Below are 13,473 nucleotides of genomic sequence, written 5' to 3' on the forward strand. Positions count from 1 at the left end.
GACCAAGGAAGCCCTTGAAGCTACAAGGAGCCCCCAAGCAGCAGTCAGGAGCAACAGATGGCAAGCAACAGCCAAGGCAGGTGCAGAGTCTCCAGGAATCCTCAGAAGCACCTGAGGAGAGGACTGGGATTCCTGACATCATCTATGAGCAACTTAGATCCTGGTTTTTCAGCTAGCAAACCCTGGAATGCCAGAGACCGTAGGTATATGGTTAAATGTGCTTCAGTAAAGCATCAGTGAACAACACAGCACTGCATGTAACTGACAAGTGGTGGTACACAGGTTCTGACTCCTGCAGCCAAATCAGATGGGGGAAATGACATCTTTATGAAGACCTCAAGGCAGAGGGAGTTCGGAGCTGGCCCTGAAACGATGAACAGGTAGAGGCAGCAGGGATACTAAAGGACACACGAGGGAAGAAGCTTACAGAAACTGTGATCTACTCCATATCCCTGTAAGCAGCCTCAGGGATGAACACTCTGTATAATACCAGTATCAGCATTTTCCAGGTGAAGCACAGCGGGAAGCTCTATATCCTTTATGGGTGTTTCTAAATTTAATTTTTATTTTATATTAGAGTATAGCTGATTTACAATGTTGTTATATTCTTTATGTTGATGGGTGACTTGACCACAGGAAAGACAAGTGCAGAGCCTTTAGACTATGAGATCAATTCATACAAGAAGTTTTCAAAGTTAACAGCTGAGTTACTTGTTCTGGATAAAGGTATTTCTCTTTCTCCTTTTAAACATGCTTCCTGCCCAACTTCTGTCACCAATGTGGTATTTTCCAGAAATGAAGAACCCAGATCCAGAAGGCGGTAAAGCATTAGCACAGAGGGTTAGAAGCAGTCCCCATATATAGCTGGGCAAACAGGCAGGCTTGGGAGGGGCTCAAGAGCAGCCCTGTTGTGTGTGGAAATTATCTAGGAGAGCAACAGTGGACAGCAAGTGAGAGGAACAGCTGAGCAAGGACAAAGGGCATGTGCAGGATTTGTGTGCAAGGAAGATAAGGGGCAATGACAAGGCAGAGGCCAGGGTGGTCATGGATTTATTCTTCCAACCCTGCAACTTGAGGTAGGTGCAAAGAAAATCTGAAGAGGTGTACAATTTTCTGTTTTTGTTCAGGAGGGCACTGGACAAGATGACATCTAAAGGAAAAATGAGGGTGAGTGAACACAAAGGGTAGGAGGGGTATAAATCTGCTTTTCCCATTTTGTTCCCACATTTGCCTTTTCCTCATTTTCATCCTCTCATAGTATCACTGTCTCTGGCCCCCAGTTCCCTTTCTCTTTCCAAGCAGGCTCCTTTCGCACAGCTCTAGCAATGAGCACGCTCTGCCAGAAGAGGACAGCATTGGGAAGCAATGAGCAGAGGCATCCTCACTGTGCAGGCACAAGTCCCGCCAGGCAGAGACAGGGTCTGGTTTTCTGTTTATTCTAGCAGCAAACTCTGAAATAAACATGAATTTATCCTTGAAGTCATATCAAGTGACTCCTTCATCTCCCCCGCTCCCAGCTTCTTAAAGGAATAATCATAAATATTCAGGGTATAGATACCAACTTGGCTTCATAACAGGCGATGTTTCAGCCAGTTTTCTGACAAAACTTACATAGAATATTGAATGCAAATATCTAGATATTGTGAGTAATTCAGGCCAAAGAGGCACTTTGTTTAAAGTATGCTGGCTCTTATTATGCATTTGGCAGGTTGAATTTGTATTCTACCGTTTTTTGTTGTTGTTGTTTTTTTAATGATTGCACAAGTCACTTATTAACTTTCTCAACACATATTTCTTGAGCACCTGTGAGGTGTCATGGGTTGCCTGGACAAGGGGGAGGTATGTAAACAACCAGGTGGTATAGATGGATGATGTGGGATTGAAAGAAACTGGATTTTTGAAGAAGGAAAAGAAAGTTCTAAAAAGGGAAAGCAATGGTGAGTACAGATGACACCTGCCCCATCCCCAGGCATTATGTTATATGGGATATGGGGATCTGACAGTGTCCATGGGGGACAGAATAGACTTAGTTAGAGTAAGAAGAATTTTTTTGAATATTAAGAGAAGAAATTGGGGCTAGAGGTAAATTACAGATAAACTGCTGATAACAGTATTAAGGAATAAAGAAAGGGTTTGAGGTAGGAAACATAGGCGGCCTCATAAGTGTATAATCGGGGTATCACATGGAGCACCACACTTAGAAGGCCCCATGCTTGATTTAATGTCTTGATTTTACAAGCAGGAAATTCTTACTAATTTTTGAACAGGAGATCCCCATTTACATTTTACATTAGGCTCTGTAATTTGTGTACCTGAAGGTGGGGGTTATGTGGAAGTTTGGATAAAACAAGACTAGGGAATTTCCAGATCTGTCTGTGGATAAGAGTTTCCCTGATGCTCTGGGAAGCTGGAATTTCTGTTGGTGTTGGAAGCACACAAGGGTGTAATTCCCAATGATATAAATACTGATGGTCTTTTATTTATTAATTTTTAACATATTTATTGGAGTATAATTGCTCTACAATGGTGTGTTAGTTTCTGCTTTATAACAAAGTGAATCAGCCATACAAATACATATACCCCCATATCTCCTCCCTCTTGTGTCTCCCTCCCACCTCCCTATTCCATCCCTCTAGGTGGTTACAAAGCACTGAGCTGATCTCCCTCTACTATTTGGCTGCTTCCCACTAGCTACCGATTTTACATTTGGTAGTGTATATATGTGCATGCCACTCTCTCACTTCATCCCAGCTTACCCTTCCCCCTCCCTGTGTCCTCAAGTCCATTCTCTACATCTGCCTCTTTATTCCTGCCCTGCCCCTAGGTTCTTCAGAACCATTTTTTTTTTTCAGATTCCATACATATGTGTGAGCATACGGTATTTGTTTTCCTCTTTCTGACTTATTTCACTCTGTATGACAGACTCTAGGTCCATCCACCTCACTACAAATAACTCAATTTCGTTTCCTTTTATGGCTGAGTAATATTCCATTGTATATATGTGCCACATCTTCTTTATCCATTTGTCTGTTGCTGGACACGTAGTTGCTTCTGTGTCCTGGCTATTGTAAATAGAGCTGCAAAGAACATTGTGGTACATGACGCTTTTTGAATTATAGTTTTCTCAGTGTATGTGCACAGTAGTGGGATTGCTGGGTCATACAGTAGTTCTAGTTTTAGTTTTTTAATGAACCTCCATACTGTTCTCCATAGTGGCTGTATCAATTTTCATTTCCACCATCTGTGCAAGAGGGTTCCCTTTTCTCTACACCCTCTCCAGTGTTTATTTGTAGAATTTTTGATGATGGCCGTTCTGACTGGTGTGAGGTGATACCTCATTATAGTTTTGATTTACATTTCTCTAATTATTAGTGATGTTGAGCATCCTTTCATGTGTTTGTTGGCAATCTGTATATCTTCTCTGGAGAAATATCTACTTAGGTCTTCTGCACATTTTTGGATTGTGTTTTTTTGATATTGAGCTGCATGAGCTGCTTGTAAATTATGGAGATTAATCCTTTGTCACTTGCTTCATTTGGAAATATTTCTTCCCTTCCTGAAGGTTATCTTTTCACCTTCGCCTTTTGGTTTCCTTCGCTGTGCAAAAGCTTTTAAGTTTCATTAGGTCCCATTTATTTATTTTTATTCTTATTTCCATTTCTCTAGGAGGTGGGACAAGAAGGATCTTGCTGTGATTTATGTCATAGAGTTTTCTGCCTATGTTTTCCTCTAAGAGTTTTATAGTGTATGGCCTTACATTTAGGTCTTTAATCCATTTCGAGTTTATTTTTGTATATGGTGTTAGGGAGTGTTCTAATTTCATTCTCTTACATGTAGCTGTCCAGTCTTCCCAGGACCACTTATTGAAGAGGCTGTCTTTTCTCCATTGTATATTCTTGCCTCCTTTATCAAAAATAAGGTGACCACATGTGCGTGGGTTTATCTCTGGGCTTTCTATGCTGTTCCATTGATCTATATTTCTGTTTTTGTGCCAGTATCATACTGTCTTGATTACTGTACCTTTGTAGTATAGTCTGAAGATTGGGAGCCTGATTCCTCCAGCTCCATTTTTCTTTCTCAAGATTGCTTGGGTTATTCGGGATCTTTTGTGTTTCCATACAAATTGTGAATTTTTTTGTTCTACTTCTGTGAAAAATGCCATTGGTAGTTTGATAGGGATTGCACTGAATCTGTAGATTGCTTTGGGTAGTATAGTCATTCTCACAGTGTTGATTCTTCCAATCCAAGAGCATGATATATCTCTCTATCTGTTTGTATCATCTTTAATTTCTTTCATCAGTGTCTTATAGTGTTCTGCATACAGGTCTTTTGTCTCCTTAGGTAGGTTTATTCCTAGGTATTTTATTCTTTTTGATGCAATAGTAAAATGGTAAATTGGAGTCGTTCCTTGATTTCTCTTCCAGATTTTTCACCTTTAGTGTATAGGAATGCAAGAGATTTCTGGGCATTAATTTTGTATCCTGCTACTTTACCAATTTCATTGATTAGCTCTAGTAGTTTTCTGGTAACATCTTTAGGGTTCTCTATGTATAGTATCATGTCATCTGCAAATAGTGACAGCTTTACTTCTTCTTTTCTGATTTGGATTCCTTTTATTTCTTTTTCTTCTCTGGCTGCTCTGGCTAAAAGTTCTAAAACTATGTTAAATAATAGTGGTAAGAGTGGACAACCTTGTCTTGTTCCTGATCTTAGAGGAAATGGTTTCAGTTTTAAACCATTGACAATGATGTTGGCTGTGGGTTTGTCATATATGGCCTTTATTATGTTGAGGTAAGTTCCCTCTATGCCTACTTTCTGGAGGGTTTTCATCATAAATGCGTGCTGCATTTTCTTGAAATCTTTTTCTACATCTATTGAGATGATCATATGGTTTTTCTCCTTCAGTTTGTTAACATGGTTTATCACATTGATTGATTTGTGTATATTGAAGAATCCTTGCATTCTTGGGATAAACCTCACTTGATCATGGTGTATGATCCTTTTAATGTGTGGCTGGATTCTATTTGCTAGTATTTTGTGGAGGATTTTTGCATCTATGTTCATCAGTGATATTGGCCTGTAGTTTTCTTTCTTTGTGACATCTTTGTCTGGTTTTGGTATCAGGGTGATGGTGGCCTTGTAGGATGAGTTTGGGAGTGTTCCTTCCTCTGCTATATTTTGGAAGAGTTTGAGAAGGATAGGTGTTAGCTCTTCTCTAAATGTTTGATAGAATTCGCCTGTGAAGCCATCTGGTTCTGGGCTTTTGTTTGTTGGAAGAGTTTTAATCACAGTTTCAATTTCAGTGCTTGTGATTGGTCTGTTTATATTTTCTGTTTCTTCCTGGTTCAGTCTCAGAAGTTTGTGCTTCTCAAAGAATATGTCCATTTCTTCCGGGTTGTCCATTTTATTGGAATAGAGTTGCTTGTAGTAATCTCTCGTGATCCTTTGTATTTCTGCACTGTCAGTTGTTACTTCTCCTTTTTCATTTCTAATTCTATTGATTTGTGGCTTCTTCCTTTTTTTCTTGATGAGTGTGGCTAATGGTTTATCAATTTTGTTTATCTTCTCAAAGAACCAGCTTTTAATTTTATTGATCTTTGCTATTATTTCCTTCATTTCTTTTTCATTTATTTCTAACCTTATCTTTATGATTTCTTTTCTTCTGCTAACTTTTGGGTTTTTTGTTCTTCTTTCTCTAATTGCTTTAGGTGTAAGGTTAGGTTGTTTATTTGAGATGTTTCTTGTTTCTTCAGGTAGGATTTTATTGCTATAAACTTCCCTCTTACAACTGCTTTTGCTGCATCCCATAAGTATTGGGTCATCATGTTTTTATTGTCATTTGTTTCTAGGTATTTATTGATTTCCTATTTGATGTCTTCAGTGATCTCTTGGGTATTAAGTAGTTTATAGTTTAGCCTCCATGTGTTTGTATTTTTTACAGATTTTTTTCCCTGTAATTGATATCTAACCTCATAGCATTGTGGTCGGAAAAGATACCTGATACAATTTCAATTTTCTTAAATTTACCAAGGCTTGATTTGTGACCCAGGATGATCTATCCTGCACAATATTCCATGGCACTTGAGAAGAAAGTGTATTCTGTTGTTTTTAGATGGAATGTCCTATAAATATAAATGAAGTTCCATCTTGTTTAATGTATCATTTAAAGCTTGTGTTTCCTTATTTATTTTCATTTTGGATGATCTGTTCATTGGTGAAAGTGGGGTGTTAATGTCCCCTACTCTGATTGTGTTACTGTCAATTTCCTCTTTTATGGCTGTTAGCATTTGCCTTATGTATTGAGGTGATCCTATGTTGGGTGCATAAATATTTACAATTGTTATATCTCCTTCTTGGATTGATCCCTTGATCATTATGTACTGTCCTTCTTTGTCTCTTGTAATAGTCTTTATTTTAAAGTCCATTTTGTCTGATATGAGCACTGCTACTCCAGCTTTCTTTTGGTTTCCATTTGCATGGAATATCTTTTTCCATCCCATCACTTTCACTCTGTATGTGTCCCTAGGTCTGAAGTGGGTCTCTTGTAGACAGCATATATAATGGTCTTGTTTCTGTATACATTCAGCCAGTCTATGTCTTTTGGCTGGAGCATTTAATCCATTTGCATTTAAGGTAATTATCGATATGTATGTTTTTATTACCATATTCTTAATTGTTTGGGGTTTGCTTTTGTAGGTCTTTTCCTTCTCTTGTGTTTCCTGCCTAGAGAAGATCCTTTAGCATTTGTTGTAAAGCTAGTTTCATGGTGCTGAATTCTCTTAGCTTCTGCTTGTCTGTAAAGGTTTTAATTTCTCCATCAAATCTGAATGAGATCCTTGCTGGGTAGAGTCACCTTGGTTGTAGCTTTTTCTCTTTCATCACTTTACATATGTCCTGCCACTCCCTTCTGGCTTCCAGAGTTTCTGCTGAAAGATCAGGTGTTAACCTTATGGGGAATACCCTCGTATGTTATCTGTTGTTTTTCCCTTGCTGCTTTTAATATTTTTTCTTTGTATTTAATTTTTGATAGCTCGATTAATATGTGTCTTGGCATGTTTCTCCTTGGATTTATCCTGGATGGGACTCTCTGTGCTTCCTGGACTTGACTGACTATTTCCTTTCCCATATTAGGGAAGTTTTCAACTATAGTCTTTTCAAATATTTTCTCAGTCCCTTTCTTTTCCTTTTCTTCTTCTGGGACCCCTATTATTCGAATGTTGGTGTGTTTAATGTTGTCCCAGAGGTCTCTGAGACTGTCCTCAATTCTTTTCATTCTTTTTTCTTTATTCTGCTCTGTGGTAGTTATTTCCACTATTTTATCTTCCAGATCACTTATCCGTTCTTCTGCCTTAGTTATTCTGCTATTGATTCCTTCTAGAGAATTTTTAATTTCATTTATTGTGTTGTTCATCATTGTTTGTTTGCTCTTTAGTTCTTCTAGGTCCTTGTTAAACATTTTTTGTATTTTCTCCATTCTACTTCCAAGATTTTGGATCATCTTTACTATCATTACTCTCAATTCTTTTTCAGGTAGACTGCCTATTTCCTCTTCATTTGTTAGGTCTGGTGGGTTTTTACCTTGCTCCTTCATCTGCTCTGTGTTTCTTTGTCTTCTCATTTTGTTTAAATTACTGTGTTTGGGGTCTCCGTTTCACAGGCTGCAGGTTTATAGTTCCCGTTGTTTTGGGTGTCTGCCTCCAGTGGCTAAGGTTCACTCAGTGGGTTGTGTAGAATTCCTGGTGGAAGGGACTGGTGCCTGTGTTCTGCTGGATGAGGATGGATCTTGTCTTTCTGGTGGTCAGGACAGTGTCCGGTGGTGTGTTTTGGGGTGTCTGTGAACTTATTATGATTTTATGCAGCCTCTCTGCTAATGGGTGGGGTTTGTTGCTGTCTTGCTAGTTGTTTCTCATAGGGTGTCCAGCACTGTAGCTTGCTGGTCATTGAGTGGAACTGGATTGTAGCTTTGAGATGGAGATCTCTGGGAGAGCTTTCGCTGTTTGATATTACATGGAGCCAGGAGGTCTCTGGTGGACCAATGTCCTGAACTCTGCTCTCCCACCTCAGAGGCACAGGCTTGACACCCAGCCAGAGCACCAAGACCCTGTCAGCCAAACGGCTCAGAAGAAAAGGGGAAAGAAAGAAAGAAAGAGAAAGAAAGAAAGAAAGAAAGAAAGAAAGAAAGAAAGAAAGAAAGAAAGAAAGGGAAAGAAAGAAGTAGAAGAAAGAAAAATAAATATAAAATAAAAAATCAAAAAATTATTAAAAATTAAAAAGTAATTTAAAAAAAGAAAGAAAGAAGAGAGCAACCAAACCAAAAAACAAATCCACCAATGATAACAAGTGCTAAAAATTATACTAAAAAAACCAAAAAAACGGACAGACGGAACCCTAGGACAAATGGTAAAAGCAAAGCTATACAGACAAACTCTCACAAAGAAGCGTACACGTACACACTCACAAAAAGAAAAAGGAAATATATATATATTTATATTTTTTAAAAAAGAGAGCAACCTACTCAATAAACAAATCTGCCAATGATAATAAACTCTAAATACTAAACTAAGATAAACATAAAACCAGAAACAAATTAGATTCAGGAAGCAAGCCCTAAGTCTACATTTGCTCCCAATATCTACCACCTCAAGTTTGGGATGATTCGTTGTCTATTCAGGTATTCCACAGATGCAGGGTACATCAAGTTGATAGTGGAGATTTAATCCGCTGGTCCTGAGGCTGCTGGGAGAAATTTCCCTTTCTCTTCTTGTTCACACAGCTCCTGGGGTTCAGCTTTGGAGTTGGCCCTGCCTTTGCATGTAGGTTGCCTGAGGGTGTCTGTTCTTTGCTCAGACAGGATGGGGTTAAAGTAGCAGCTGATTCAGGGGCTCTGGCTCACTTAGGCCAGGGGGAGGGAGGGGTACGGAGTGCGGGGCGAGCCTGCGGCGGCTGAGGCTAACGTGACATTGCAGCAGCCTGAGGCGCGCCGTGTGTTCTCCCGGGGAAGTTGTCCCTGGATCACGGGACCCTGGCAGTGGTGGGCTGCACAGGCTCCCAGGCAGGGAGGTGTGGATAGTGACCTGTGCTTGCACACAGGCTCCTTGGTGGCGGCAGCAGCAGCCTTAGTATCTCATGCCCGTCTCTGGTGTCCGCGCTGATAGCCCGGCTCACGCCCATCTCTGGAGCTTGTTTAGGTGGTGCTCTGAATCCCATCTCCTCACGCACCCGGAAACAATGGTCCCTCGCCTCTTAGGCAGCTCCAGACTTTTTCCCGGACTCCCTCCCGGCTAGCTATGGCGCACTAGCCCCCTTCAGGCTGTGTTCACGCCGCCAACCCCAGTCCTCTCCCTGGGATCTGACCTCCGAAGCCCAAGCCTCAACTCCCAGCCCCCACCCGCCCTGGCGGGTGAGCAGACAAGCCTCTCGGCTGGCGAGTGCTGATCTGCAGTGAGCCTCTCTGCAGGAATCTCTCCACTTTGCCCTCTGCACCCTTGTTGCTGTGCTCTCTTCTGTGGCTCTGATGCTCCCCCCACCCCCCGCCAACCCCCATCTCTGCCAGTGAAGGGGCTTCCTAGTGTGTGGAAACCTTTCCCCCTTCACAGCTCCCTCCCACTGGTGCAGGTCCCGTCCCTATCCTTTTGTCTGTTTTTTCTTTTTTCTTTTGCCCTACCCACGTACGTGGGGGAGTTTCTTGCCTTTTGGGAGGTCTGAGGTCTTCTGCCAGCGTTCAGTAGGTGTTCTGTAGGAGTTGTTCCACATGTAGATGTATTTCTGATGTATTTGTGGGGAGGAAGGTGATCTCCAAGTCTTACTCCTCCGCCATATTGAACATCTCCTGTGATGGTCTTTTAGGGAGCGATGGTTCCCAGTTCTAATGAAGTAGGGATGTCTGGAGAGAGTCGGGGTCCTGGGAGCACTTCTTGTTCTTTGGATCTGGAAAGTGGTCTACCCTAGAGCACGTGGGGCCTCGTTCAGATTTAGGGGTATTTGGTGCAGAGTTGTTCCCTTTCTAGGCTGTAGTGTCACATGTGATGGGGTAGTTAAGGGAGGTTTGTGGGCCTCCCTTAAATCCCATAGTAGGCCACACTGTATCTGGAAGAAAGGCATCTTATCAAGAGCCAGAGAGCCAGTAAAACATCTCCATGTGGTAAAGTATGTTAGACTTTTCCTGTGTGCTTATGTTACTGAACCAAACTTGGGTCTGCTTGCCCAAGCACAGTAAAGCCAATCTACTAACACTGGGTTGTGGTAAAGGAAAGTGCAGCATTTATTGCAGGGCACCAAGCAAGGGTCCAGGGCAGCTAGTGCTTAAAAGACCTGAACTCCCAAAGGCTTTCAGGGAAAGGTTTTTAAAGACAAGGTGAAGAAGGGGGTTATGGGATGTGTGATCAGCTCATGGACTTTCTTCTGATTGGCTGATGGTGAGGTAATTGGCATTCAGCATCGTGAACATTCTGGTTCCAGCCGGTCTGAGGGTCTAGGTGTTTGTGGGCAGCATGCAGTTAACTTCTTCCACCTGGCGGGGGTTTCAGTATCTGCAAAACAGCTCAAAGGACATGGCTCAGAATATTATCTATAGCCCTTAAGGGGGAACTAAAGGTCCTTGACTTTTTTTAATGCCTAAACTATTATTATTGGGTCTTGTTTGACTGTTTTCCTTTCTTTCTGGATTTTCTCCCTTCTTTTTTAAAATATTTTTTAAAATTTTATTTTAGGGGCCTCCCTGGTGGTGCAGTGGTTGAGAGTCCGCCTGCTCATGCAGGGGACACGGGTTCGTGCCCTGGTCCGGGAGGATCCCGCATGCCGCGGAGCGGCTGGGCCCGTGAGCCGTGGCCGCTGAGCCTGTGCATCCGGAGCCTGTGCTCCGCAACGGGAGAGGCCACAACAGTGAGAGGCCCGCGTACCGCAAAAAAAAAAAAAAATTTATTTTTTATTTTTTTGGCTGTGCTGTGTGGCTGCATTTTCTCACTTCTATGATTAAATTTATTCTTTGACTAAAATTTTTCTATAGACAAAAGACAGGCAGGGGACATGTCGGGTGGTGGAGTTTTGTTCTGGGAAGGCCCCATAGGGTCCTGCTTGGTGTTTACAATTTCTGAGTATGATGTCTAGCTTAAAGAGCCTTCTCCCTCCCCAAGACTCTATAGATTCTTACATTTCTTCTAACAATTTTCAGTTTTTATATTTAGCCTTTAATTCCTCTGAAATTTTATTGCTATATGTTTGCATAGTAGGGATCTTTTTTCTTCATTGCAGTTTTTCCATATCATTTATTAGTTAGTTTATCCTGTATATGAATGGATGTCGATCTGTTTTCCTATCTCTGCAACATTATCACATGGTTTACATGCTGTATCTTTAGAGGACATTTTGATATTGTATGACAAAGGCCTGCTTCTTTTTCAAAAAAAAATTGGCTCTTCTTACTTATCTCTTCTTCTAGATGAATTCTAGAATCAAACATGTCAAATAACATAAATAATTCTGCTAGGATATTGATCTGTATTGAATCAAATTGATAAATTTTTTTAAGGAAGAATTAGCATTTTTACAATATGTACTCTTTCCATTCAGGAACACTATACAATTTGTGTTCTAAATCATAAATCTTCAATCCTGAATTCCATTCACCCACCCATGCTAATTTGCTTTGCCAGTAACAATCTTTTTGCATCTTTTCTACTTTTTTGTGGACCCCTTGGCATCTCCCTTTTCACAGCCATGTGTTTTCAGATAACTCTAAGGGGCAGTGAATACACAGGGAATGGAGAGTTTGAGGATAGTAAAACATCACACTCAAATTTTCTAACTACTGGGAGTTTTTGTTCTTTTCTTAAATATATCTTGTTAAATTGAAATATTTCTTCTCTTAAGTGCTCCAGAAAAGATTTGGAAAGTTTTGCTTTAGACCCTGAAGATGTCCACATCAATAGTTTCTCTATAATCAGATAGTTATAATACAAAGCCATATGAAATTAAATGCCAAACATCATTGCAAATCAACATACAGCTGGAAAAGCACTCTACATAACTCAATATATTTTTCAGGAAACCAAAATCTTCAGCAATATCCATCTCCTAAAATGAGGATGTTCATAAAGAAGAAAATCATTTTTATTCAGCCAAATTATTTATTCCACCGACCAAGGCTAATCACGGCATGTGATTAATAATATTCACTTAAAATTGCATCCTGGGAAGTGTTTTCACTTAGGTTTAATGAAAAACACTTGGAAGCAATTGAATGCTGTGGAGACGTGGTTAGTTATTATCCTTGTTTATGAATTAGCATGATTTTAAAGAGTAGTTGATGCTGAAGGCTAAAGTTTTTATTTCTTTTTCATAACAATATTCCACCCAAACTGAAACAGAGAGATTGACAAGTGTAAGAGGGCATTTAGCCTGCAAAAGGAGCCAGAAGCTAGAGATTTGGAATCAGAGGTGGTGGGACTGGATAGTCTGATGAAAACCGTGGAGCCCAGAAGGTGGTGATAGAGGCTCTTCTCTCCCCTCCCTGTGCAGGCATCTCAATTTGTCCAGTTTCTTAACCCAATGTTAGGGTAAACCTAATTTCAATTATCTATGGTCTCCTTGTTCTCATGGAAACAAGAATAGGAGGAGACAGGGTAGCATAGAAGGAATGAAAACTTGTGTATAAATCTGAGCCCTTGGGTAGGACTTTGATTTCCCAAGTCACTGAAGACTCCTATTCATAAAGAACATGTATGTTTCGATAGCCTCTGTAAGGATGGTTAGGATTTTTTTGGGGGATGGATGATAAATTTTTTTTAATTAATTTATTTTTATTTTTGCCTGCATTAGGTCTTCATTGCTGCACACGGGCTTTCTCTAGTTGTGGTGAGTAGGGGCTATTCTTTGTTGCGGTGCATGGGCTTGCCATTGCGGTGGCTTCTCTTATTGCGGAGCACGGGCTCTAGGTGCCAGGCTTCAGTAGTTGTGGCTTGCGGGTTCTAGAGCGCAGGCTCAGTAATTGTGGCACATGGGCTTAGTAGCTCCACGGTATATGGGATCTTACCCGACGAGGGGTCAAACCCGTGTCCCCTGAATTGGCAGGCGGATTCTTAACCACTGTGCCACCAGGGAAGTCCCTAAAATTTTAATCATCAATAGTTTCAGCTTAATAGTAAGGTTTTTGGCAGATTTTGGTACAGCTAATTAGTTCAAAGGGAGCTTATTGAAAGGCTTAAACTACTAATGACTGTCATACACAGCAAAAATTTAAAAAGTGTTTTCAAGCAGAGCACATAGAGAACTGAGATGTTACAAGAAGGAGCTGGAAGACTAAAGGTGCCTTTTGTTATGTTAATGAGGTGACCTTTGGAAAGTGCCCAAGGATGCTGGAATGTAGCCAGAAGAACCAAACAGGGGATTAGAGGGTTGGAACTTTCAGCTCCACCCCCTGACCTCAGAGGAGGGGAGAGGGCCCTGGAAACTGAATCAATTGGCAATGGTCAATGA

General features: G+C 40.8%; 1 protein-coding gene across 4 annotated transcripts in view; it reads left to right on the forward strand.

Moving 5' to 3' along the window:
* ZNF474 (zinc finger protein 474) overlaps positions 1–13,473 on the forward strand; it is a 163,251-nt gene that overhangs the window by 103,937 nt on the left and 45,841 nt on the right. For 2 of the 4 annotated variants that reach the window (XM_073802437.1, XM_019940892.3), the window contains one exon: positions 1,128–1,167. The exons of the other annotated variants lie outside the window; for them this stretch is intronic. In XM_073802437.1, the coding sequence (XP_073658538.1) occupies positions 1,128–1,147 (20 nt within the window). In that variant the 3' untranslated portion in view covers positions 1,148–1,167. Of the gene's footprint in view, positions 1–1,127; positions 1,168–13,473 lie in introns of those variants that run through there. 4 annotated transcript variants of the gene reach the window in all.

This window comes from Tursiops truncatus, chromosome 3, assembly GCF_011762595.2.
Source record: "Tursiops truncatus isolate mTurTru1 chromosome 3, mTurTru1.mat.Y, whole genome shotgun sequence".
NCBI classification, from domain to species: Eukaryota; Metazoa; Chordata; class Mammalia; order Artiodactyla; family Delphinidae; genus Tursiops; species Tursiops truncatus.